At 39.9% G+C, this 24,881-nt stretch overlaps 1 protein-coding gene across 1 annotated transcript in view; it reads right to left on the reverse strand.

Annotated features, from left to right (window-relative positions):
- Window positions 1-18,966, reverse strand: part of igsf11 (immunoglobulin superfamily member 11) — a 102,647-nt gene extending 83,681 nt beyond the window's left edge. The window contains exon 1 of the mRNA XM_014999291.2: window positions 18,422-18,966. Within this exon, the coding sequence (XP_014854777.1) occupies window positions 18,422-18,482 (61 nt within the window). The 5' untranslated portion in view covers window positions 18,483-18,966. The remainder of the gene's footprint in view (window positions 1-18,421) is intronic.
- Window positions 18,967-24,881: the final 5,915 nt, after the last annotated feature.

A 24,881-nucleotide genomic window follows, 5' to 3' on the forward strand; every position in this document is an offset into this window, starting at 1 on the left:
GTGGTGTAATCCGCAACTGCTGTAGCAACTCTGCTCTTCAACCTGCATTCACAAGCTTTTATCTGAACACTGTTTTGCTGTAACAATGGTGAATAGCATCTCTTGTGGCTGTGCAGGCACACTGATGACAGTCTCAAAGGCTCCTGCTATTCCATGCTATCCTCAGTTAAACAAAGAGCATGTTTTTTTTGTTTGTTTTTTTTCCATTGTGCTCAAATAAACCAGACATATCTCCACATCTTCCTTCATCCCCCAGTGTTACAGTAATAAAGAAAAAGCTATATCTCTCCCTGTTACTGCCTCTCTCTTTCTCACTTTCACTCCCCAAGCATTACGCAGCTCTTTTTCTCCCTATTTACCCGGCACAAAAGAGGAGGCACGCATTCAGCAGTGGCAATAGAGACCCGAATTCCAATGGGGATATTATCCTGTAAATACGGAAAAATCACTGTGGAATGGGACAATGCCCGGCGTTATTAAAGCACTCTCCAGCCGAGCACAATTGAGTCATTGATCATCTCATGTCATCGTTAAAACCCCGCGTTTCATCTCACAGCTTTTCATAAAGGGAAAATGTCAAGCGTTTACAGGCCAGAGAAGATGGATCACTTGATATTCTGTCATTGATTATGAGATATGTCTATGAAGAGCCCACAGGTCCCTTTAAGGATACTCTGGCGTTTCTGGTCCCTCTGACTCAGCTTGTTTCATTGTGCGATGATGTCCTTACTAATATTGTGCAAAGTGTTTTCAGTCCTCTTAGCAATCCTTGTGTCATCTTTACTGCCTTCACGTCGCACTAAAACAATGACAGCGAGCAGTAATTGCACATCATTGTTGGTTTGCCATAATTACAGCTGTGACGGGGAGAAAAGACTTAATGGTCTTTTGGGTAATTACCCCAATTGACAAGATGGTGGCTAATTAGATTGTTTGACATTGTGTGGATGTGTGCAAATGTGTTGATACATATATGTTTGTGTGTGTGTTGTGTGTGTGGAAACATACACAGAAATGCAAACAGGAGACTTTATAGAAGAACATAGAATCTCTCTGACGTCAATCTCTCTCTGGGAATTTACATTATTCATGCATGTAACTTTAATCCAAATGAATTGGTCTCAACAATTGAGTACATGGTGACATAGATGACAAGTAATACGAGAGTTTATGTTTGAATCTGAATTTTTCATTTTTAGTGAACAGATGCACAATTTTAAATGTTGTTACTGAAATTAATTCCAATAAAGGAATTAACAATTTAATTGTAATTAAATTATATTTTACTAAATAGGCTATTAGAAATATGCAATAAAATTAAGTTGTTTTGTCGAGAAGACGCCAGTGAACTAGAGTCTTTCCCCAAATGTCAGAAAATCAAACTGCACTTGAAGTTGAAGCAGTAAGACTCCTTGGTTACCAAGGTTTCTCCACTGGCCTCAGTCCACAGTTTTATGCAGGACAAATTTAAGACTTTTTTGTCTAACCATTTTTCCAGTGTAAATGAAACACATCCACCAATATGAAGTAGAGCTAAACACAAAAATTACTCAGTTTTAAAGAACATGTTTCTTTAATAAATGTTTAACCCATATCCCTGACATGAAAATTGTAAATTTAAAGCTGTCAGTAAAACTGAGAGTGAGACTGGCCTAGTAATAAACTAAACAAAAAAAAATCCTACATCATCAGTATCCATGTAATGAAATGCTTTACCAGCCAAGACATCAATTTACATTTTGTTACATTTTGTTTTGGTTTTTGTTTCCATCAAAATGCTGCTTCAGAGGGTTTGATCAGACTGCAGTCACCCTGAGCCCTTCACCAGCTCCCAATTTGCTCCAGATCTGATTTCCAGTTGCCTCTGCAAGCACGGAAATAGTAAACAAGCTTGCACAATTATATTTATCTGATCTCATCATCCTTTATGCATCCTGTCACCATTTACAACCATAGGGAGCTGGCCGGCAGGCTGTCATCGACAATCAAGAGGAAATTACCCACACACATATCTATTAGGCACTACACTGGAAGGTAAATCTGTCGTCCTCCAATCCTGATCACAAAATACTGTTTTTTTAATTTAAAATGTAGTGCAGTACAGACCTGGAGCTGCATCTACATCATTACACTCACTTCCTTTGAGCTGTCTGTTTGATGAAAGAGGTCAAGAGTTTGTTTATCTGTATCCTCCTTTAACCCCAATTATACACCTTGGTTTTATCTGGCAGTGGGCATAAATCTACTGAGGCATGCCTGTTAAGTAAACTGACTTAATTTCTTTCCCGCCTGTCTCTTAATCTGAGTAAGTACTGATTCATTTCATTCTCTATTTTTAAACAAAGCCTGGGAAAATATATCAACTCAAAAACATATGAAGGTTTTACATGCATTGCAAAAAAAAAAAAAAAAAAAAAAGCTGCTAAACTGATCAAATAATCCATAATCTATAAAGCAGGGTCACGAAGCACGTGGCAAATATAATCTGTAGCAAGGCCCATCTTAGCAAAAGATTTGTGCCTGTGTTCAACAGGTTACACATTGTTCCATATTCAGAAATCATCCCTTGGCAGACATGTTGGGTATGGATAAGCCGCCATGGTTCATCAGAGAAGGCAAGTACGTCACGGCCTCATTGGTCACAGTGGAAACAAGGAAGGCTTGTTTCACTGCCGCAGCCGCAGTCAAGAGAAGGGGGAGCAGAAAGTGGTAATAACAGGATATGAGCCACATGAAAAAGAACCCACATCCAAGGTTTATGAACTCTTAGTCTTAAATAAAGTCATAGTCGTGTTGTTAGTTGGTTGGTTAAAAAACAGGAAGATAGGAACAAATACCTAAATCCAGATGAAAGTGAGTCAGTAAAATGTTTGTTTCAAAGTACAATCACATACTGTGATTTTACTGACAAACTGACTGATAACAGCGCATGCAAGAATTGCATCCTGTTTTGTGTCCCATTAATGCGCTCTTCTTCTCATCTCTTTATCTTAATTGCAAACATGTTTCCAGATACCTTGCCATGCAAACTGCTGTAATCTCTGCTCATATATAAGGAGATTAGGAGGGCTTTGGCATTCTGAGCAACTCTGACAGGAAAGGATCAGTAAAATATCTAATGAGACACAATTAGCCCTTCGGTGACGAAAAGCCTCTTTGCTATATTGTGAGGAGAACATCTCCCCCATGATGCCAAGTGATGTTGGAGCTGCTGAATTAGTGGCAACAACATGTAAACACTGTATCCAGACAATAGTTGGGCTTGGAAAAAGAAAAATCTGAAGGGGTTGGTTTTTAAGAGAAAAGTGAATCAGACACATTAACAGGTTTACATCAAGTAAAGTAGCCTGCCACAGTCAGCTGGTTACACCTGTGTGTTGGTTTAATCTGTAATTAAGGAGAATAAGTACTTCCTGTGACCTAATAATAATAATGAGCAGAAGAAATACATGTTTTCTTTTTTCAGGAATTACTGTTAAATCTGGATATTAGTGGAATAATTCCTGGGATTATATCACATAGAAGAAGACAAAAGTCAGTCGGGTGAACACTGTGTGCCGACTTGGAAATAACAGATGAATGCCATCGCTTTAATCCTTTGAAACCCAGATGCAATTTTACTAAAGTTGCTTCAATCCCCTTCAAGTGTGTCAGGTCTTCTCTACAACTAGGAAAAACATGAAGGCATTCACACATGTATCCTTTTCATAAAGAAAACTTTATGTTTTTTTAACAGCTTCTATTCATCTCAACCCATGTACATTTTAAAACCAGAAATCAAATGTGGCTATGATATATGTATCATTAGCTGCCGCGCACTGTGACTTTATGCTCACTGCTTTTGGCTCCATTAACTAAGTAACACACCCGTACGATCCAAGAGCATCAGTGGAGGATGGATGCTGTGTGTTTAAATGTTTGTATCCACAACATCTTGTCCAGTCTGATGAAAGACATAATATATGTTGGAGACTTAGGAACTATTGTAAGACTCTTCTCCTGTTATCATTCTTGTGTTGGAGCAGAATTGTTTGCTCGTATGGCATGTCAGTTACATAAAGTTCTGGTCTTGTCGCAGTTATTTTAACAATCAGACAAACATTTGCATCCAGTGAACCTCAACCCATATGTGCAGTAATACTTTTTTTGTTTAAAATCTGCAAAAGCAAATGTTTCTCCATAGGTTTATTGAGTGAAGAACCCAGCGTGGTCAGTACTGAAATCAGTTCAGTGACAAAAATCATATCATTTGTTCTTATAGCCTCCTGTCTTCCACTCCTTCTCGTCACAATCACGCTGGCAAACTTTGCACCCTCCTTTATATGTGAAATTACCAACGCCTTGTCTCTCTCATGGTCTCTGTGTTTATGTTGTAAACAGTAGGGATGAGTTTCACACTTTGTGTCTTGTGGACCCCGTAGGGTAATGTGTGAAAAGGAACATCCCACAGCTCACATTAAACTGTCTCTTATTCGGCTACAACAAATCAAACTGCGTTGGACTGATTTGTGTGCGATTGGTCAGTTGAACTATATTGGCTACTTATGAAGCTCTAGTGAATCAGATGGTTAAGTGCGTCAATAGTTATATCAGATCTGCCTCAAAGCAGAGATACTCCACACACTGCGGATGCTGTTTGCTAAACAGAAATAGCAGGAGACAAGAGGTCGCAAACTCAATTGATTTAATAGTGTACGGCAAAATATAACAGAACAAACATTTGTTGCAAACTTTTCCAAACTTCAAAAACCGCCTAGGAGTAGATTTTAGGTTTAACTGGGCAATTTGATTGCACATAAAAAATAAGCTTTCTCCACACGCGTTACGTAGTTAATTGTAGTTGACTACGTAAGTGTCAACTTATGCTTAAAATAAAAGCTGCAGTGACCGTCTTTTGTCTAAAGCAGCTTTTTACAAATGAACCTTTTCATGTTGGCTCCATAACGTGGCAGCTTCTGTTTTTATAGGGAGTTTTAGGGTGTCCATAAAAGAATCAGTATCTTCTTGTTATATACGTTATATGTTTTGTTACTCCATATGTCACTGACAGTGTCCTGAAGGACAAGGTTCATTTTACTGCACTATGCTCATTTAAAGCTCCTCCGATATCTGGCATATTGGAGGATGTACCTAAAAGGCTTTACTGAGCAAATAGAACATGCACACTCAGAGCATCTATTAGGATCACTGACAACACAACTATCTGGCACTATCTGTCAGTTAAGTCTGTGCAAAATCCTGGAGATATTACTGCATAAGTGAGGGATTGATGAGGACCTTTGAGTGTGTCGTGTTGTATGGCTGGGTGGGTTGCTGTTTTTTTTTATTTTTATTTTTTTTTTTTTTTATGTGGTCCTAATGATAAATTTGGCTTGTCATATTCTGGCACTGCAGTTTACTGGGCTGAATGGATGTGCATAATGAGTACACTAGCACTACAGTACTCATACTGGCAAAGTGAAGCATACTGGACCAAGTTTCCCCCAGCCCCCTCCAGGCTGCCAGGGAGAGCAACCAGATAATCTAGCAGAGGCATGGATTAAAGGTTGGAGGGGGCACAGAAACATATGGTGCACTCGATATCCATGCCCCTTATTTTGTTCAAACATAGGCGACAGAACATGGTCACAAAAGGAAAAAGAAACTGCTCATTTGCTATTGTAAGAATACAATAGCAAACTCCCCCCCCCAACTAAATTTGCTGAGGTAAAGGCAAAGAAAAACATGAGAATAACGGCATAAAGCACCGTAATGCAGCAGCACTGGAATCCCAAAAATAAAAGCTGACCTGATTTAGAAGAGACCACCCAAAATGATTTTAAGAACCCTTCGAAAAAGAAATTGTACACAAAGTACAATATTTTTGGGAACTGTTGACGCAAAGAAAATGGGCACACAAATATCTCAATACATTCCAGCTTATAAGATTGTCTGGTTGCAAGACAAAAAAAAAAAAAAAAAAAAAAATGGTGGCAACTTCCGAATATTATTAAAATCATTTTTAAAACCCAGAAAAGTGTCAGACATTTCCTTGTTCGTCCAAGTAATCAGTTGGCTAGTTAACAAGGTTTTGTTCAGTCTGAGGATTTATTCAGACAGCAGATGAATTAGATTTGGATCTTAAATCAGATTTTTGGACAGATTGCCAGTAAAGTCATTTCTGGATACTGGATCAGCAGCCATCTCTGGTAATGGCACAGACATCAGTAACTACATCCTGTCATGGTCTGTGGATCTTGCGGCCATGTTGTGTAAACTTTGGTCTTTTTTCTCAATTTGTTTGCATCTCTATTTGTTTTTCATATTGTAATTGCTTTACATCTTTGTTTCCTTACTTATCAGTCTCTTCTGCCCTGCATTCTGGATTCAATTTTGCAAGCCCAAGTTTCCAGCCACTGCTTTGTACTTTTGCTTTGTAGACTTTGCTGTATTCTTAGCTCCAGCTTTATTAAAATGTAAAACGACTTTTTATATTAATTTGCTTTGCTTCTTTTTTGTGCATATCACCTTCGACAACGGTTCCCTAATTGTACCTCTGTGGTTTTGATTTAATAAGCACAATACGGTGGCAATAAGTGTACAAAGTCATCATAAAATAGGAATAAATTATAAAGCATACCTATTTGATCGGATTTGCCCATTAAAGACAATCTCACTTGCGAATGGAAAACATTCTGCCTGATACATTTGTCGGAAGCAACAACTACATTCAAGTCAATTTGTTTTCCTTTCTTTGGATGACAAAATAAACATGAAACAAGGGTCGAAGTGTATGCTCACACAGAATGTACAATAGCTGCTTGAGCACAAGTTTATTTAGCCCTGGCTTTCCAGCAAGGCAGTGTTGCAGTGTGATGAGGGGGAAAAAAAAGACTAAAACATAGAAACTGATTCATTCTGTACGAAACCATTTTAAGCCTCAGTTATCTCCTTGTGTCCATCAGCAAAGCCATGTTCCTGTGCGACAGAGTATGCACGTATGTTTTTTTATATGTGAATGCTCTGCCCAGCGTCGGCCTGCAAATTGCAGAAGTATCTGAAAGAGTCTGCGCACAGCGGCAGACGTGTGTTCGACCACTTTGTCAGAGTCCCACCTGGTGCCCCCCTCATTCTATTCTCTTGGACCCATCAGAGACAAAAAGCAAGGTGAAGTCTGCTGTAACACAGCGCAGATGGGATCTCCCTCGCCTTCGCTGGGCGCCTACAGTGATGCACTCGACTCCTCCTGTTTGCTCGTGCACATCATATCTGACAAGCTCATTCACTGTCTGCACAGACAGGACGACCCAGGACCACCGCTCAGCCTCACCCTCAATCCCTGGGAACCCTTCGTGCGACGGGCCAATCGTGTGGGAGGATGGAGTGACACACGCAGGGAGGGATACTTTTGATTACGTGTAAGCGAGGAATAGAGTGAAATCGAGGATGGGAAGAAAGAGAAACAATGGAAAACGTGGAGGAAAAAAGGTGACGTGAAGCAAAAGAGCTGAATTGAATTCACGGTCACATGGGAGACAGGAAAGAAAGAGACACAAAGAGGTTGTGATGAAGACAGAATGAGGAGTTGGGCTTGTAGTTGTGAAAGATTGTCAACTTGGAGAAAAATGAGAAATAATGAGAGAGTCAAGCACACAAGACAAAGGACAAATATAAAATGAAACTACAGTCCCACCTTTTCTTGCCGGGAGCAACTCAAGTTGTTAACACAAATTTTCAGAGTCAAAGTGTTTTACACTCACAGCTCACCTTTCACTCATGTTGCATTTAAGGTCCTTACAATGATGACACAGCCCTGATTTACGTGAGTGTGATAGTGACCAAGAATTTATTGTCCAAAATTCTGGGCAATAAAAAAAATGCCCAGAATGTCTAAAGGGCTAAAGCTATTAATTCTTTAGTTGTACTATTCGTGTTGTAATGAGAAAATACATAGGCACTACACACATAGGAGTTAGCATCATAAGAAGACTAGCTCTCCTGAATCTAGGAGTGTGCATAAATGTAACATGAACAGAGAACTGATCAGTCTGTTCATTGCTGAATCTTTAGTAATTAATCCAATTAGCATTTTATCATTTCTGCAAGAAAATGCAATCCTTCATCATTCACTGTCCACAGCAGGATGGGAGGATGAAGTTTGTGCTCTCTGGCTGAACTTGAATGGTTGCAAGGAGACTGCCTCCACTGTGGGGTGGCTGAGCCGCGGCAGGTGGAGCGGCTCCGCTACATAACAGGCTCAGTGATTCGATCCAAAGCACCTTCTGTCCAAAATGTCCTCTGTGAGGACCCCAAAATACCTCAGAGGCTCACTCTAATGCACTTTGGATAAAAGCACTATATAAATAAAGACATTGACTAATTTCCTCTGGGAGATGTGGACAGTTCAGTAAGAAATCAGTGTTTTAGCTTTGTTTTAAGCAAAGTAAATGTCACATCAACTTTTTGAGCAAGCTTTTAATCCTCGCCTTAGTAACATCCAGTCTTTGTCTATTTTCCATGTCATGTTCCTCAGTCCCAGTAATTACTGAACCAAACAAAACTAAAAATGATGCTTTTAACAGCCTGCTACCAAAGCAAGTGATTTCCAAATGACTTTTGGTACAGTTAAGGCGGTAAACAGAGCAGGAGCTCTGCACAGGAGAAAACGACTGTATAAAACAGCTACGTTTTACCCCAGCAGCCACTTTATGAATTACCAATGGCAGCGAAAAGCCCTGAGCATATTTAATGCAGGAGAATCTGTCCCTTTTTCACTTTGTTCCCCTCTGTTCTCCTTTTTTCTTTGCAGTATTCAGCATTTTGACTGAGCCGGAGCAGCTCAATGTCTCCGAGAGTCAGGGCAACAGACGTAAATGGTTTGGAGTTTGGTTCATCGGCACCAAGGCCACACGGCAAAGGATTTCTAACAAGCACGTTGCTTCGGGGTGACGGTAAGGGGGGTAAAAACATGAAAAAAAATGACGTTTCATCAAACAAAAAATGTTCATGCTGCAGTAAGAAGCTTCCCAAAGCTTAGAAGTTCTCTGTTATGTTTGAGGCAGCCTTATGTCTGAGAGTTTGGCTCCTTAGAGGCGTCTAAAGGCAGAAAAGCATGATTTCTTGTGTCGGCTCAGCATCTAGCAGTCATTACAGACAAGCACAAACGTCCCATCAGTTTAAAAGTATACAATTTACAAAATTACATACATCCAAATGAAATTATCTCCTGTCTGTTCTTGGAAAATGCATAGCTGTCTTTGTCAGACACGAAGCTCAAATCAATGGTCACGTGATCAGCTTGTCTCTCAGAATGACACCAGTTCACCAACTGGGTTCATCAAGCTCTGTAAGCTCATTTAATCGTTGAAAGGATCAATTAACAGTCAATTTCAAATTACTGGTGCGAGGCTGTTGTACTTCAGAGAGGGGAGATGAAAATGCCAATATACAGTCAGAACGCACTCATGTAGGGGTAGCTCTTCTCTAAAAGAATCCCACAGCTGAATCCACATCCGTCATCGCATCCTTGAGCAAACACAACTCCCAACGAGCCGTCTGTCAGTGTAGACAGAGGAAAGACTCTCTGTTTTGCCCCAAGGAGCACTGTGGAGCTGCTTCTGCACAGTGATAATCATTAGTGCTTTAAAAATCTCTTCATTTGAGTGGTAATACTCTGACCACATCAGCATCAGTGCGTTCCCTGACACTACCCTCATCATGTTTAACTGCTTCTAATGAGGGCAGACAGCAGAAAAAGTAGTCATTTGTGCTCTCAGAGAATAAGATTACAATATTATCTGCTTTTAATGTGCACCACTTCGTGTGTAGCAAATATCCTTATAAATCCAGCAAATGCGCTGCTTATTTTAGGAAAATAAACCAAAGAAATAAAAGTATCGAAATGCGCAGTGGCATGCAAAACTTCAGACTAATGTGTGCGTAAAAGGAGACCATCGCCTCTCTGTATGCATTCACTGTGGAGCCAGTGGAGTGATTTGTGGGAGCAGACAACATGTTAAAACAGATTAATGATTAAAACCCAGTGGAAGATGTTTTATAAACCTGGAAACTTTGAGGATGACTGTCAGTTACACTGTCATGCTTGGCTAAACTGACAGCATCCTTTAGTCTTTTTGGCATCCCTGTCAAAGACACGTAAAAAAAACATTAATCAAATTGTGTTTTTAGTGCTGTAACATAGTCACACAATGAAAAATGTTGAAATATTCAGCCTTTCGTTCACCGACATTATTTCAGAGGGCAATTAAAGTCCCATGTTAATAAATAATTGTCTCGCCACAATTACTGGCTCCTCATACAACTTAAGTCAAGTCATGTTTATTTCCATAGCACTTTTCAGCAACAAGGCAGTTCAAAGTGCTTTACATGATAAAACATAACACAGAAACCAATCAAGAAAGCAAGTTACAAGCATTATATTTTGTCGTTATCAAAATCATCAATCAAATATACATCAAATCTACTGATCAAATGTTCAGTTATTATTAATCAAAAGCAACTCCAACCATGATTTAAAAGAACTTGGTGTTTTGGCTGTTTTGCAGTTTTCTGGAAGTTTGTTTCAGATTTGAGGTAGATAGAAACTGAATGCTGCTTCTCCATTTTTGATACAATACATATTAATACCTACTAATGCCTCCTAACCCAATAAAGAACTAGTATTAGGTGTTTGAAGTATTAAGATATGCAGTTGTTTTTAGAGAGGGTCTCAAGCATTTGCAAATTTTAGCTATTTGTGGGTAGCTGTGTCCCCAAACTCCTGCAAATGCTGATGATCCACTTATTGTTTTATGGGAACTCGTTATTTAAAAATATGAATGTTAAAAAGAAATGATTAGTGACCGCCAACACCTATAGATTGATTAATATTTTTATCAACTTTGATTTCAAGTTAAAATGTCCACCACCTAATTCAGTCATCAACTAAGAAAATCAGCAATGGAAGAGAGTGTTAGTGAGCGCTGCTTAACGAACCTCAAACACAGTGTGACCTGAAGCTTTGTGATTGGTGGTTTAGACTGATGAGGTCATTACGGGCTCGGGGAAACCTTGATCCTTTGGGACAAGTGAAATTTATGTTCCAGAGGTTCATCAGCCCAAACACCCCGTCTGTCACCACACACACACACACACACACACACACACACACACACACGCACCCCCACACACACACACACACACACACACACACGCACACGCATCCACCCACACACACCTGTGGGAATAATGTATTTCTTTCTCCATTGATCTGTGCACATAAAGGCTTACAGTGATGAACACAGCAACTATTCTCAGCAACAACAGAGAACAACTTAACGACCCCGTGGCAGTCCCTGAGAGCCACAATCTATCAGGCGCACCAACCCAAGGAAGTGAGCGGTGTAGGAGGGCTTCTGTGAAGTATAAGTCAATTAACATGGATTGTTACGGACATGAGAGTTTGAGCTGGTGCCTGGAAGAAAATGAGTACGGCAATATTTTAGTCCGGTCCAGGAGGATAAATACCGTCAGGACGGACCTTAAAGTGTTTCTGTTTGATTGTAAAACTACAACTGGGCTATTTGAAGTGTTACAGAGATTCAAAGGTGGATTACTAACTCTTAATCTTAATATTTTGAGGTCTCAGAAACAATACTAATTCTTTCTGATCGGTCTGTTTCCCAACACTTCAAACTGGAAACACTGCGATTATACAGATTAAACTGATTTATTTCTGTTTGCTTTATCGTCGCAAAACTTTTAGTAAACCAAACTTTTAACCTTTGAAGTAAAAGCAAAGTTTCTGAGAACAAGCAGTCATCTAAATCTCTCAAAGTATACACACACAAAAGTGATCCAACTCATATTGTGTCTGCATGAGGCAAACATCTCCCTGAGTTACTGAAGTGATGCGCGAGAGCTGACAGCGAAGGCTCAACCGTCAAAACCTTAGCAGCCGGCAAAACAGGGCTGATCGTTTCAAGGGCAGGATCGTCAGGGTGCCGTGACATGAGGAAGACATCGACTTTAAATATGCATATAGTAAGGGCTCACCACGAGCTCACACAGACACATGCTGAAGAGGAAAATCAAGCTGAAAGTTCCTCTCGTTTAACGTCTACAAGCTGTCACAGTCTGTCCCAGACACGGATATTATCATGGATTCTCGGGAATATGGGTATGCAGCACTCCTGGACCTAAAACCAAACATAAAGTTCTAAAACAGGTCTGCAAGACTCAGCTCTTAAAATAATCTCTTTATCACACGGAACACAGAAAGGGAAAATTATCTTGCTGCTCAGAGTGGTCAGATCTTGTGCAGCACATCGTTTCATTCTAATTCTTTACTCACTGATGAAAAGCTTTTAATGTCGTCCCTATCATAAATGAAAGTCACTTAGTTTATAAAACTTCTTATCTTATTCTTATCTGAAATGAATTAACTTGCATCAGAAATCAAAGTTTTTTACAAGACTCTAAGCAACAAAAAGAAAAAAAAAATCTCTTTGAATTTTGTTTGACAAGTGCACAGGCGTCTTCACGATGCCTGCAGTTTCATCATCCAACCCAAAAGCGCCGAGTGCAGTATCAGACCCAAATGATAACAGCAGTGCGTCAACATCACCCTGCTCCCTGCGTGTGCTCATGTTTACCTCCTTTTGATTAAAGACATAGCCAACCCGAAAAACCTCAGAGCCCCAAACCTCCAGCCCCCCAAACCTCTGTGAACCGTCCACATCAGATGTTCAGCCCAGATGCTCGGGCCAAGTGCCGCACAGCACCACGGCCCTGTGCACTCTTTGGGGTTTAGTTTAATGTGTGCTTAAGAGACCAGGGGACTGGGCAAAAGCTCCTCTCTCTCTCTCGCTCCCTCCTCCAAATATCTGCCCATCTTTTATTCATTCACACTCCCAGGACGACTGCTGCTGCCATCATCCAGGGGGACGGATTCGTCGTCTGAAGTTAACCCATGTCTCTGTCGCTCAGACGTGCGCCGCACACGTGCGCATGCACTTTGCACGGGGTCCCAGAGGTCTTTTAATTTTTTGAGAGGCTATTTTTAGTGTGAAAAATAATCGAGGTGGAAAGTTCCATCTGTCCAACACTCTTGTTCCAGCTGCTCCTTTTTAGCAGCAGGCGTAAAGAGGTGGGTGGGGGCGGGGGGGTGGGGCGGGAGGGGACACTACTCACCAGATGAAAATTACACAGAGTGGATGATTATTATTTTTTTATCATGTTCTGCATTAGCAGTGAAAGACGGTATATTGCGTTAGGTGGACTTCATCAAACATCAAGGAGAGATCACATAGGGTGACAGGAGTGGAGTGGGCCTTAAAAGCCCAGTGTGTCGAAGGGCATTTAGGTGTACTGTTATTATTTTTCTTTTGAAAGCTTATTTTTTTCAGTGATTTTTTTTCACTAACTGTAAACAAAAACATACAGCAAAACCAAGCATCCATAGAAACATCTTAGCTGACAGAGTACACTGATTACTACAAAGTTATTTGTACTTTATCTTCCACCTTCAGGAGGAGGAGGAAGACCCAGAACACGCTGCAGGGACTGTTTCTCTCAGCTGGCCTGGGAACGCCTTGGGATTCCCCCGAAGGAGCTGGAGAGAGGGACGTCTGGGTCTCTCTGCTCAAGCTGCTGCCCCCTGCGACCCAACCCCAGATAAAATGCAAGACAATAGATAGACGGACGGACGGCTTTTTAAATGTTTTATTAAAAGAAATCTCTAAATTTGTGCAACGAATTGCTTTCAAAAGTCACAAAAGTTGTAAATGGTGTCCACCTTTGCTGCATTTAACATCAGTATAAATGGCCTCATGTCTGTTAGAGAACATTAATTCAATAACAGTGTCAGCAAAGACCAAAGATCACAACAGACAGGTCAAGGTCAAAAGGTCAAGGAGAAAGTTGTGAGGTTTAAAGTGGGGCAATGACAGCTATAGTCAAAGAGCAGCTGAGGCTCATAGCAACTGTGGAGAAGCTGGAGAGATCCACAGCTCAGGTGGGCTAATCCGTTACCAGGGCAACTGTTACTCAAGCAAACCACAAAACTAGCCTTTACAAAACAGGAGCAGGAATGAAAACAATGTTGAAAGGAAGTACTCAGACGTTCAAGTTGGGAGAAGGCTATCTTGTCAGACAAGGCCAACATGAGACTTTCTAACATTGCACATTCTCTTGGACATACAACAACAGAAGAATAAGAGGCTGTTGAGAGCATCGCACTGTGGAGAAGCAGGTCAGAGGAGATGGGAAGATGGACTGAGCTAAATAAAGGGCAGTCCTTGAAGAAAATCTGTTAGATGCTGTAGAAGACTTGAGGCTGGGGCAGAGCTTCACCTTCCGGCAGCACAATGATCTTAAATAGGCAGCAGTGAAGGGAGGTTCTACAAGATATTCACGCAAGCGGACTGAATTCATAAACACACCACACTTTACAGAATTTTATGTGCAATGTTAAATACATTCTTGTTCACTTTTAAGCACCACTTTGTGTTTGTCTATTTAAAAATCCTAAATAAATCACTGAAACGTGTTCTCATGCTTTAGCATCGACCCATGTGTGCGTAAACATTCTCTCTCTGTTGTAATGTAAAACCTCGTTTACCCATCCAGTTTAACACTGTTTTCCCAGAGATGTTTCAGTGGGTTTTTTAGCCGTAATCTCAACAAAGTGCTGCTCATTGCTAAAAACTGAGAGCTGCAGATCAGAAATCAGACTCGGAAATTAAATCCGAGAACAGAACGAGGCTGCATACGACAGACAATCCAGACTCGCTTTGCAATTTCAGGCTGTTTTTTTTAAGCAAACCCTCAAAGGTTAACAAGCTTATGGTCAGAGAGGAGAGCAGATTTATTGGTCTGAGTTCAGCTTTGATGCAAGCACAAAGTGCCCTGAATGTCAACGAGCTTGAGAAAACTTCATGTTGTCTCCGACTCTAATGCGTTTTGTTCTCACTGGGCTTCTCACCCAAAACATGCGGACAGCCAGATTTAAGCCTGGAGGCTAATCTGAACGTTCCTGTGAATGCTAATTTGAAATGTTCCATAAAATGTGCTATGCACACCAGCAAAACAAATAAAAGCAGATGGTTGAAAAGTTCAGTCACAACCTCCGCTTGGATTTAATTTGTCGAATTGATTGAAGCCCCGGATCGGCCCCTGCTGCACCCCGCGGCGATGTTCTGGGTGGGTCGCAAAAATTAAAAATCGGGGCATCATGGACAGAGGAGCTCTGTGCTGGTATATCGCCTGAGGGTTTGTTGTGTCAAGTCCCCAATCAGTTTATAAGAACATAGACCCTGCTGTACTGTGCCTTGTGAAAGTATTAATTTACTTTGAACTTTTCAACATTTTCTAATGGTGCCGCCACAGACTTCAATGTATTTCATTAGGATTTTGAGTGATAGGCCAGCACAATGTAGTGCAAAATTCAAAAGTGGAAGAAAAATGATGAGGTTCTCAGTCGCTTTACGCTTTAGTCGCTAGAAAATTTGGTGTACCTTCGTAAAACACCAGCCCCAAATTCAATTCTTTTGAGAAACACTTTGTACCGTTACAGTTCCAAGGATTTTGGGGTAGTCTGAACCGTCTTTACACGTCTACATGGCACAATTTTTCCTGTAAAATGGTCGGTGACATACATGTTGACAAAATTGTTGGACCTCTGTTTATCACTGAAAAACCCATCGGTCACTGAAATAACGTGAACGAGACAAAAGTAATAATAAATAAAATGCTATGAAAATTATTCATTGGAAATCAAACATTGCTTTTTAAAAGTGGCTCAACAGAATCATGTTAAAAAGAAAAAAAAATAATAATAATAGCACTCATTCTGGGTTTTTAACAGCAGGGTGCCAAAAAAATTAATGTGCATAACATCTAAACATAACAGCTTGATGATTATTAGTATAATAAGTCAAAATGTTACAATCTTTTAAATAGTAGGAAATAGTAGGAAAGTCAACTTTCCATCAATGCAACCAACTCAGAGATGAAAATAGAATATTTATGAGTAACTTGGGAGCGATGACGGCTAAAGAGAACATGACATGTCCTCTAACTAATGCTGAGAGCTTGGAAGGACCAGCGATGAACTAAGCTGAGTCAGTAAGGAGTTCTGTTTAGGTCACTGACAGTTTTATTTTTTTTTTTCAAAACTTTTCCTCTGTCAGTTTTTCAACAACATTCCTCTCCTCCAGCCTAGTGGTTGACAACAGAGATCAACAACAATTAAACGGGAGTGAATCCTCTCAGTTCTCATTGCTAAGAAACCCCAAAACAATGAAGTGTCCGCTTACACTTATTGGAACTGATCAAATTATTCTAGTGACAATGTCTGACGTGAAAAAAAAAAAAAAAAGGTGGAGGTCAGTACATGCTGCCAAAACAAGCAACAACAATCAATACTGGCTTTGCTGCATCAGAGCTTATTTATAGAAACACTGGAAGACGTGAGAAGAGGAAAGGAGTGCTGACCATAAACAAGTTGGACTGTTAATAGAGCTCACACTGGAGTACTAAATGATTTAATTTGCACTTAGTTATCTTAGTGGATCCTGATCTCTAGAGGAACAGATGCAGCGGGAGAACAAACATAGGTAAATGCTCTTGTTCATTTATAGGCCAATACTGGTCTCAACAATCAAATTATGCATTTTTACCCACATGTGAGTAAAGCTGCAGAGGCACAAGAAAGTACATTGTCAGCAGAGGTATACAGCTAAAAATAAAAGCGAACAGCAGGGTGAAACACCTGGCTGATAAGGATTAGATTCAATCAATTTTAGTTCTCTGATTCACACATCGTGGCAAAGGGAGTGTGTCTTTCAGAGAAAATATTGAATCCAAGGTGTTTGACTCTGAGACAGACATGGGGGAGATTACCGGTATCAAGCTTTTTTTAAAAGTGCCTAAAACTCTTTAGGCATATAATGTTCCTAGAATTAAACATACTGTCAATGGGGTTCCGGAGAAAGCGCATGAGTGGCCGGACTTCTCTCAGGCCTTATGGAGAGTAATGCAAAGCTTTCCCCAGCCTTTCACCCAAATGTTGCTGCACACGGACAGACGGTGGATGAAAGACGGCGACAACACTTACAAGAAGGACAAGTTTATCAGTTTTATCTGGAAAAAAAAAAATCACAGTCGTGCTGTGGAACGTAAAGATGTCGATCAGTTCTTTTTGCATTATTAAGGTAATTCTTCTCCAGGAACAGATGGAAAAGAATGGTAAAATTCAGTTACTGTTGTGTGGAATAAGCACTTCAGATTTCCCTCTGAATATGTGCAATTACTTTCAACATTTGTGTTCATGCAATGTCGCATTTTTACTTAAGGTTATCGTACCAGTCCATAGGTATGAGGGAGTTCAAGCATTTCTTTCTCTTTTGCAATGAATAAGCTAGAGGATTCTTTCTTATTATTAATAAATTATATGTAATAAATTAGGCTAATTTTGGAGGAATAATTAATATCTTCTTTTAGTTTTTTTTTTTTTTTGTAGCTAAAGCCGTTCTGTAATACAAAGTGTTTAATTCTGGGCTTGCTAGTTTCTACAAACAGCAAAAGTGGAACAACCTCACTTAACGTGCAACGGAGGAATGTCGCTGGATTATTCAGCAGGAATAATGCACTAACCCCGCAACTAAGAAGTAAAGAGAGGTCAGCAAAGAAGCACAATGTTTGCACACGCAAATCGTGTAATTCCCTCTGGAGAAGTGCAGGAATACACAGTGATTTTCCTCCGGGGACGCCTGGCCCGGCGCGCTCTCCTGCGCTGCTGCTGCTCTGCTGCTGCTCACCATAGCCTACTTCTCGTTAATCGGACGGATTACCAGCGCAACCCTCCACCGTCTGCTCCGTTTCTATTTCAAACCCCGGACGGTCCCACCACCACTGTAACCACGCCTGTCTATGTGTATCAGTGACGACTGCGTGATTTGACACGCAAATAGATAATAATTTTAGACATCCTGTTGTGTAAGACGAGCAAAGGCGATATCAGGCGCAGCAGAGCGCATTAGAGATAAGACGTTCACAATCAAAAGCGCTTTGGACAGAAAGGACATGGCGACTAGTGTGGGAGAGAGAGAGAGAGAGAGAGAGAGAGAGAGAGAGAGAGAGAGAGGTGCTTGAAAATGTGGACTTTAGTTTTTGTAGAACTGCCAGGGATTTGTCTGCTTGATCCAAACAGACTCCAATAGGGAAGGTTGGGATCAAACGGCTGTGGCACGGGTTTTTATCCCCTTGTTTGTTTGTTTGACATAGTTTAATTCCACATGGATCTGTTTTAGCTGCGCAGAAGCAGAAAGTTTTGTCAGGAGGATTTGCCCTCTTTGAGCATCTCCTATCGTCACTGTAAATCTACAACTAGAGTAAAGTGTTAGGGGTAAGTATGCAAGTTCAGAAGTGCCACACAACTTACCCTCCATGCAGAAGATAACCATCCAGGCTATCCACAGGTCTGAGTTCTGAAACTTCACCATGGTTCTGGAGTTTTCACAGACTCGTTCTCACTATAAGTTCAGTGCTTGTTTCTTGGCAGAACTCTCGCAGATTCGCAGATTCCTTAAAGGAAAGTAGCCGCTCCTTGTACCGACATGGGACACAAATCTGTGACTTTACGCAGCGCACCCCCGTGTCTTTTCCTCAAACATGATTGAAAACACAAAACACAGCGTCACTATATACTCTCTCTACTCCAGATTCCTTATAATCACTTCTCCTCGACCGTTCCTTATCCGTTGGTAGCTGACGGTGACTCCAAGACTGTTTTTCTCTACCGGCACCTCTCCAGTCACTTTTACGCACGCCTGCACAGAAGTCAGAGTCCACCCACTGACGTCCCCAAATCTGCCTGCTGACGCCGAAAGAGACCTAGAAAAGGCTCCGAGGCTGGCACTTTTCCCGTCCGCTTGCTGAGTCTCTCCGACGCGTCTTGTTGCGCTCCATGGTTTCTCGTCTGCTCCGCTCTGGCTGAGCGGACCTCCAAGAAAGTTGGCCAGAAAGAGAGGCACTACCAGTTCCGCTCTGTGCTTTTCAAAATAAAAGACGCCCTGCAGAATTATGCAGACAAAGTCTAAAGTTCTCAGACCAGTCAATTTAAGTTGTACTACGGTGTTTGTTATTCTGTATTTTTTTAAGCATACCTATATTTAGCATAATATTACTTCATAGTTGTATCTTCACAATTTCAGAGATGCCTTACTGTTACTGTCTAAACTCCTATAAAAAAGTAGGCTTGATCGTGGTGTGTGTTAGGATAGAGAAGATGCTCTGTAATCAGAAAACATGTTTTTTTGCCCTTGACATTCTGTCCTTTAATAATTAAGATATCTACCAAGCAACATTTTTTTTAAAAATATTACAGTATTACAGTAATTTTAGATTCAAGTGAAATTGTTAGGAATGACACATTTGAAACAAATTTGTTGGAATTCAACACATTTGCAATTGCAAAATGAAAATTGTTACATCGATTTTATTGGGCAAATCCTGACATTTTGTTTAACCCTCCTACGTCCGAAATGGATTTATTTTTGTACTTTTATGGCTACAAAATTGTCCAAAGTGGTGCTGCGAGGGACCTTGCTTGTCTGCAGGTTTTCAATGACAACTTAAACTTTCTATATCTGGCATTGATTTGGTATTATTTTTGTGCACAAACAGTTTAAAGGGCAAAAGAAGAAACATGTCAAATTTCCTTCTCTGCTGATAACAAGGATATACGGTGTGAAAGTTTGTCACAGGCGTTTCCTTCAAGACATATCCAGTCTAAATATTTCTGAAATGAAAACAAGTTGTTTTAATTGAACTATTTTTATTACCTATTTCTGTGCCTCCTGTTTTGGGTGTATGTAGGATCCGTTAGCTTAAACCAATAGGACCTGCAAGGCTATTGTACGGGCCGAGCGTCTTAACCTTATACTTTATTTGAAGGAACGTAATGTCACGACAGCAAGCCGTCTGGGCAGAATCAATCGAAGAAAGGTTGAACTAGAAAGGCGTTTATTTTCTAGGCAACACTTCCGCCGGCCCACTTCAGCGCGAGTGAGTCTGCGCGGCTTGACTTCGCTCAGCTGCGGATGATTGAGATGAGCGCGAGCCCGGTTGTTGCTGGGAGACCGCTGACGCTAGACAAGAGGGAGACGTTCATGCCCTCCTGCGGCGCGCGCACAGTACGACTGAGAACACTGGAATAGAATAGAATAGAATAGAATAGAATAGAATAGAATAGAATAGAATACTTATAAGCAAAGTAATTTTTGACACCCACATAGTGCTACGGCTTTAGTTTCATGCCGCATTTAAATTATTGTTGCTATAAATAACAATGACAAATATAAACTCTAATAAATCAGAGCTACTTTTCTGCTGTGTAACTGTTTTCTTTTTTTCTTCTTTTTTTTTTTTTTTTTTGCCATACACACAAAATTCAGTGGCTTCTTTGATCACGATTGCTATATTAGGCCCTCGGATCTGAGTCATTATTCCTAGTTTGTAATGTAAATATCAATGCAGCGTCAGTGCAACATGCAGCTTTTCAGGTGAGCTCTGCAATGCTTGCTCTGCAGGAAATGTGAGGTGGGTTGTTTACCACCTCACAGGAGGTGGGGGGTAAGAGAGACCAAAGCATGCCGTGAGTGATTGAAATACTGTACGCTACAAAGAAGACACCATCAAAGGACCTGCATTCAGGCCTCTAATCACTCTGATCCATTGATGACACTTGGCTCACCTCGACACCAAATGACTGCTGGGATCTTTTAAACTTTACAGCATGACCAGTCTGGAAGTTTTCCCCGCATGCAAACATAAGGGTACAGCTGCAGTGTTTTGTTGTTTGTAGCTCCTCACTAATTTGGGTTTTAGAAAATTGGAGAATGACTATTATCAAAGAGAAAAACCACACACAATGAATGTAAAACTATCCCTCCATCCTGTCTTCAGGATTTCAGACAATAGACATATTAGGGTCGGAGCATCTGAAGAATGCCCTGAGGCTTTTGCATCGCTGTCTACATCCTTCCTTTTCACAGCATTTCAGATAGAAGATTTAGACCTACACGCACACACTGAAGAATCAGTTGCTGTTTTAAAGATTTTGCAACTTTTTTTTGTAAATTGTGCAAGTTTCAAAGACAAAGCAATACACATTGTGCTGGATCACATCCAAGTGAATGGGAGGATCTCTTGTCTCTACAAGCTGAGTGAGACAAGTGGAAGTTCTCTTTCAGGAGTAGATTTACAACATTCAACTAATTTTATGTGAAAACCTATCAATGTGACTACCTTTTACTTCTAGATTAAAAAAAACAGCCATATTCACAGTAAAAACGATGCTTAAGACCTATTGAAAATTGTCGGTTCATAATAATAATAATAATAATAATTAATAAACACCTCTTCCAAACGTCAGGTAACAATAGTTGTAAACTGCCACTCATCTAACTTCCTGCAGTGACTGGCTGGGCAACTCAGTCTTGCTTGACAAAAAGTGAATCTGGCCATGTGTCTTTGCAGCTGCTATATTTTAAGATTGAAGTGAAAATGTTATAACCTTGAGCCGCCACAAGGGGATGCTGGTTTCGTTGAAGTTTCAAATGTTTGCCCAACTTACTTCTTTCAACCAGAATGCACTTTTCTGCACCTGTAAGGAGTCTTACTCTTTGCTTAAGAACACTTTTCTGAGCCAAATACTTGTTTGTAAGGTAAATGTTGACTATAAAATGAGTCAGATCAGACTTTATAGATCAGACTTAATAGAAGCATAAAATATACTTTGAAATACATAACAGACCATTATTGGAGGTGTTACTTGTATCCTTTAGTTACACATTATCTTCATTTATTGATTTAATTAAAATTGGAATGGGAAATCATTTCCAAAAGTGCACTAAAGAAAATAACTAAAAGAAAAATATCTTAATAAAAGTCGCATCATTGACAACTGCACAGCTAAAACCAGATATTCAGCTTACAGGTATGGTCTTTCATTTTTAGAAATTAATTTACCATTAATTTCATTTGTGTTGTGAATTATTTTTAAAATAAATTTGTGGAACATTTTCAAAGCACATGTCTCATATACTCCTGGTAATCCATAATTGAAATTTTCTTTGTTTTTTCTGATCACATGCTAAATAAGTTTTCTGTGCAAATCGCAGAAGGAAATTAAACAACAACCAACACGAGCCGGGAAGTGTAAGACACACCACAGGACAAGATTTATGAGAAATACATTTTGACCCGGCTTACGCTCACACCTTCTGGCCATATCAATTCTTTTGGAGAAATGTTCTTGTAAGCCTTTCTTCTGATTGCTGCTTTCAATACTCCCCTTACAGATTTAAATAAGAAACACAGCTCTGAACATGATGGATGGGTTAAATTGGGCTTCTTCAGCAGCCCCAGAAAAGATGCATGCTTGATTTATTATTGATTCGTCTCTGAAACCGTTCCATTTTTCTTTTATTCCACCCCCCACCCCCTCGCATAAAAGATTCAGAAGACCTGAAGGAGATCCTTGTTGCTAAATGCTGCAAGTCTCCTCTGGACATCTGTCATGGAGTTTACTGTAGCCTAAATATTGATGTCAAGTAAACAACTAAGCCTTTGTTTTTGTTTTTTTTGTGCTGTGTTGCATTGGCTTTGACTTGTTGAACTTTTGTTGGCATCAGAACATTTACCTTTGGTCTTCAATGGATTTTTTCGTGGCACGGGTACAACTTTGATAGACACCCAAGTATTTTAAAAGCACTTTCTTATAACCTTGGAGGGTTACTTATAAGCTACTGCATTGAAGAATTCTCCTAAAACTTTCTAAACTGCCCTTTTTCCAAACTATCTGAGGTATAAATAATGCAAAATGGAAAAGTCATGCTTAAATATATTGATATAAAAAACATTGCCTTCTCTGAAAAGCTAAGCATCGCCCTGTAATATTAAAAGGCTATTATTTAATCAGAAGCTTTCCCACATAATACCAAAAACTCCTAGTTGTTTTTTTTTGTTGTTTGTTTTTGTTTTTTTTTAATATCTAACAAAATATGGGACTAAATGTATAGTTGATAAATGACAGCAACTCATTTTTGCAAAAAATATTGCCCACTGTTTTCAGGTTGGGCTGTTTGTTGGCGCAGCAAGAAGGTTCTCAGTTTGAATTCCAGCCTGAGGTCTTAATGTTGTTTCCACGTTCTCCGTTTCCAGATGTGAGTTTTCTCTAATTTCCTCCCACAGTCCAATAACACGACTGTTTGTTTAATTGGCTTCTCAAAATGGACATTTGAATGGATGTCTATCCTACAGTATGCGTGTCTCTGTGTTGCCCTGACAGCGCGAGACAGGGTAAACCGTCTCACACCCAATGATCACTTGAGGGCACTCCAGCCCCTCCACAACCCTGCATATAGATAAGCAAGTATAGACAACTGATGGATGTTTTCAGAATGACTTTGAAAGCTTTCAGCACCCTTTCTCTGGGAATGTTTTCTCCACAGTCAGTTGTTTTTAGATACTTTATCATCTTCTTTGATGGACCACTGGTGTCTCTAAATAGGTCACACCACACTACAAGCTCATGGTGAGGCCGCCATGATATTTAAAGTAAAATCCATTAAAGAAAGCATAATGGTTAAACATTTTTCAAAAATAAATATTCTTGAAACAGCAAGAGCATATTAGTGGAGCAAAAAGAGGATTTTTGACTATGGTGCAAAAGCTTGGGCATCAAAAAAGGGACTCAAATCCTCTGCTGCCTAGACGGAAATCATTGGCCTTCGTTTACAGATTGGCGAAAGCTGCAGGGTGGCAGAGTGAGAAAGTATTGTTCACCTCATGAATTTCTCAATCCACATCCTTACAATCAGCAGTCCCAGTCACCTCACTGAGGAGTTAGTTGGCATTTAAATATAAAAATAACTGATTGCAATATTGTAGGGAAAAAAGCCATTTTCCCTAGAATTTCTTTTTTTTTTCTAAAAAAAAAACAAAAAACGTTTAAATATGGATGACCAATTTAAACTTTAAATGCATAGCTTTATCCAACTGTTGTTAATGTCCAGCGTAATATTTCGTAAGAGACCTCCAGGTGGCTCTTTACACACAGTGTTGCATCCCAACCATAAACTTCATTGTATTTTATTGAGAGATAAATGAATGCAGGCTTGTTCGGTAAGTGGGAATCAATTACATTAGAAATGTTCACCCTGATACCCCTAAATAAAATCTAGTGTAATCATTTCCCCTCGCCTGTCAGTGAATTAGTAATCTTGGTATAAAAATGATGCACTTTGAATGGTTCCGAGGTTCGCTAGATTAGACTGGTAAAACAGAAATTCTCATGAAGGTTAAAAGAACAGATTTTGACTGAGGGGAATCCAAGTAAAAAGAATAAAAATCCCATACACATTTAGATTAGCTAGGAAGAAATGAATTAAAACCAGTAATTCACAGTCAGGCATGAGTTCACATCAGTCAAATAAAATACATTGAAGTTTCTTTTTGGGACATAAGAAAATGTGGAAAGTTTCAGGAAGTATGGCTGCATCTGAAAAGCTCTGAGCTGGCTGACCACCAGCACCTAAAAATACAGATTATAGTCACCAGATGGAAATATTAAAGCAAGCATGAGCAATATCAGTGGCTTGATAAGTAAAAATTGATGGAACTTTGTAACAAAAGTATAATTATAGATCAAGTGATGTGGGAATTTTATGATAAAAATTAATCTCCTTTTAAATGTTTAGTTTATAGGAACCACTCATAGGTTGCTCATTTATGGATGTCATCGCATTAGTCACCATTCCTGCTCAGTATCCTCCCCAATTTCCAGAAGTCAAACCATTTTATTTTTACATTTAACCAAGTTCTGCTCCAAGTAGATT

The sequence above is a fragment of the Poecilia mexicana genome, unplaced genomic scaffold (genome assembly GCF_051168715.1).
Source record: "Poecilia mexicana isolate PSO_F unplaced genomic scaffold, ASM5116871v1 scaffold_13, whole genome shotgun sequence".
Taxonomy (NCBI): domain Eukaryota; kingdom Metazoa; phylum Chordata; class Actinopteri; order Cyprinodontiformes; family Poeciliidae; genus Poecilia; species Poecilia mexicana.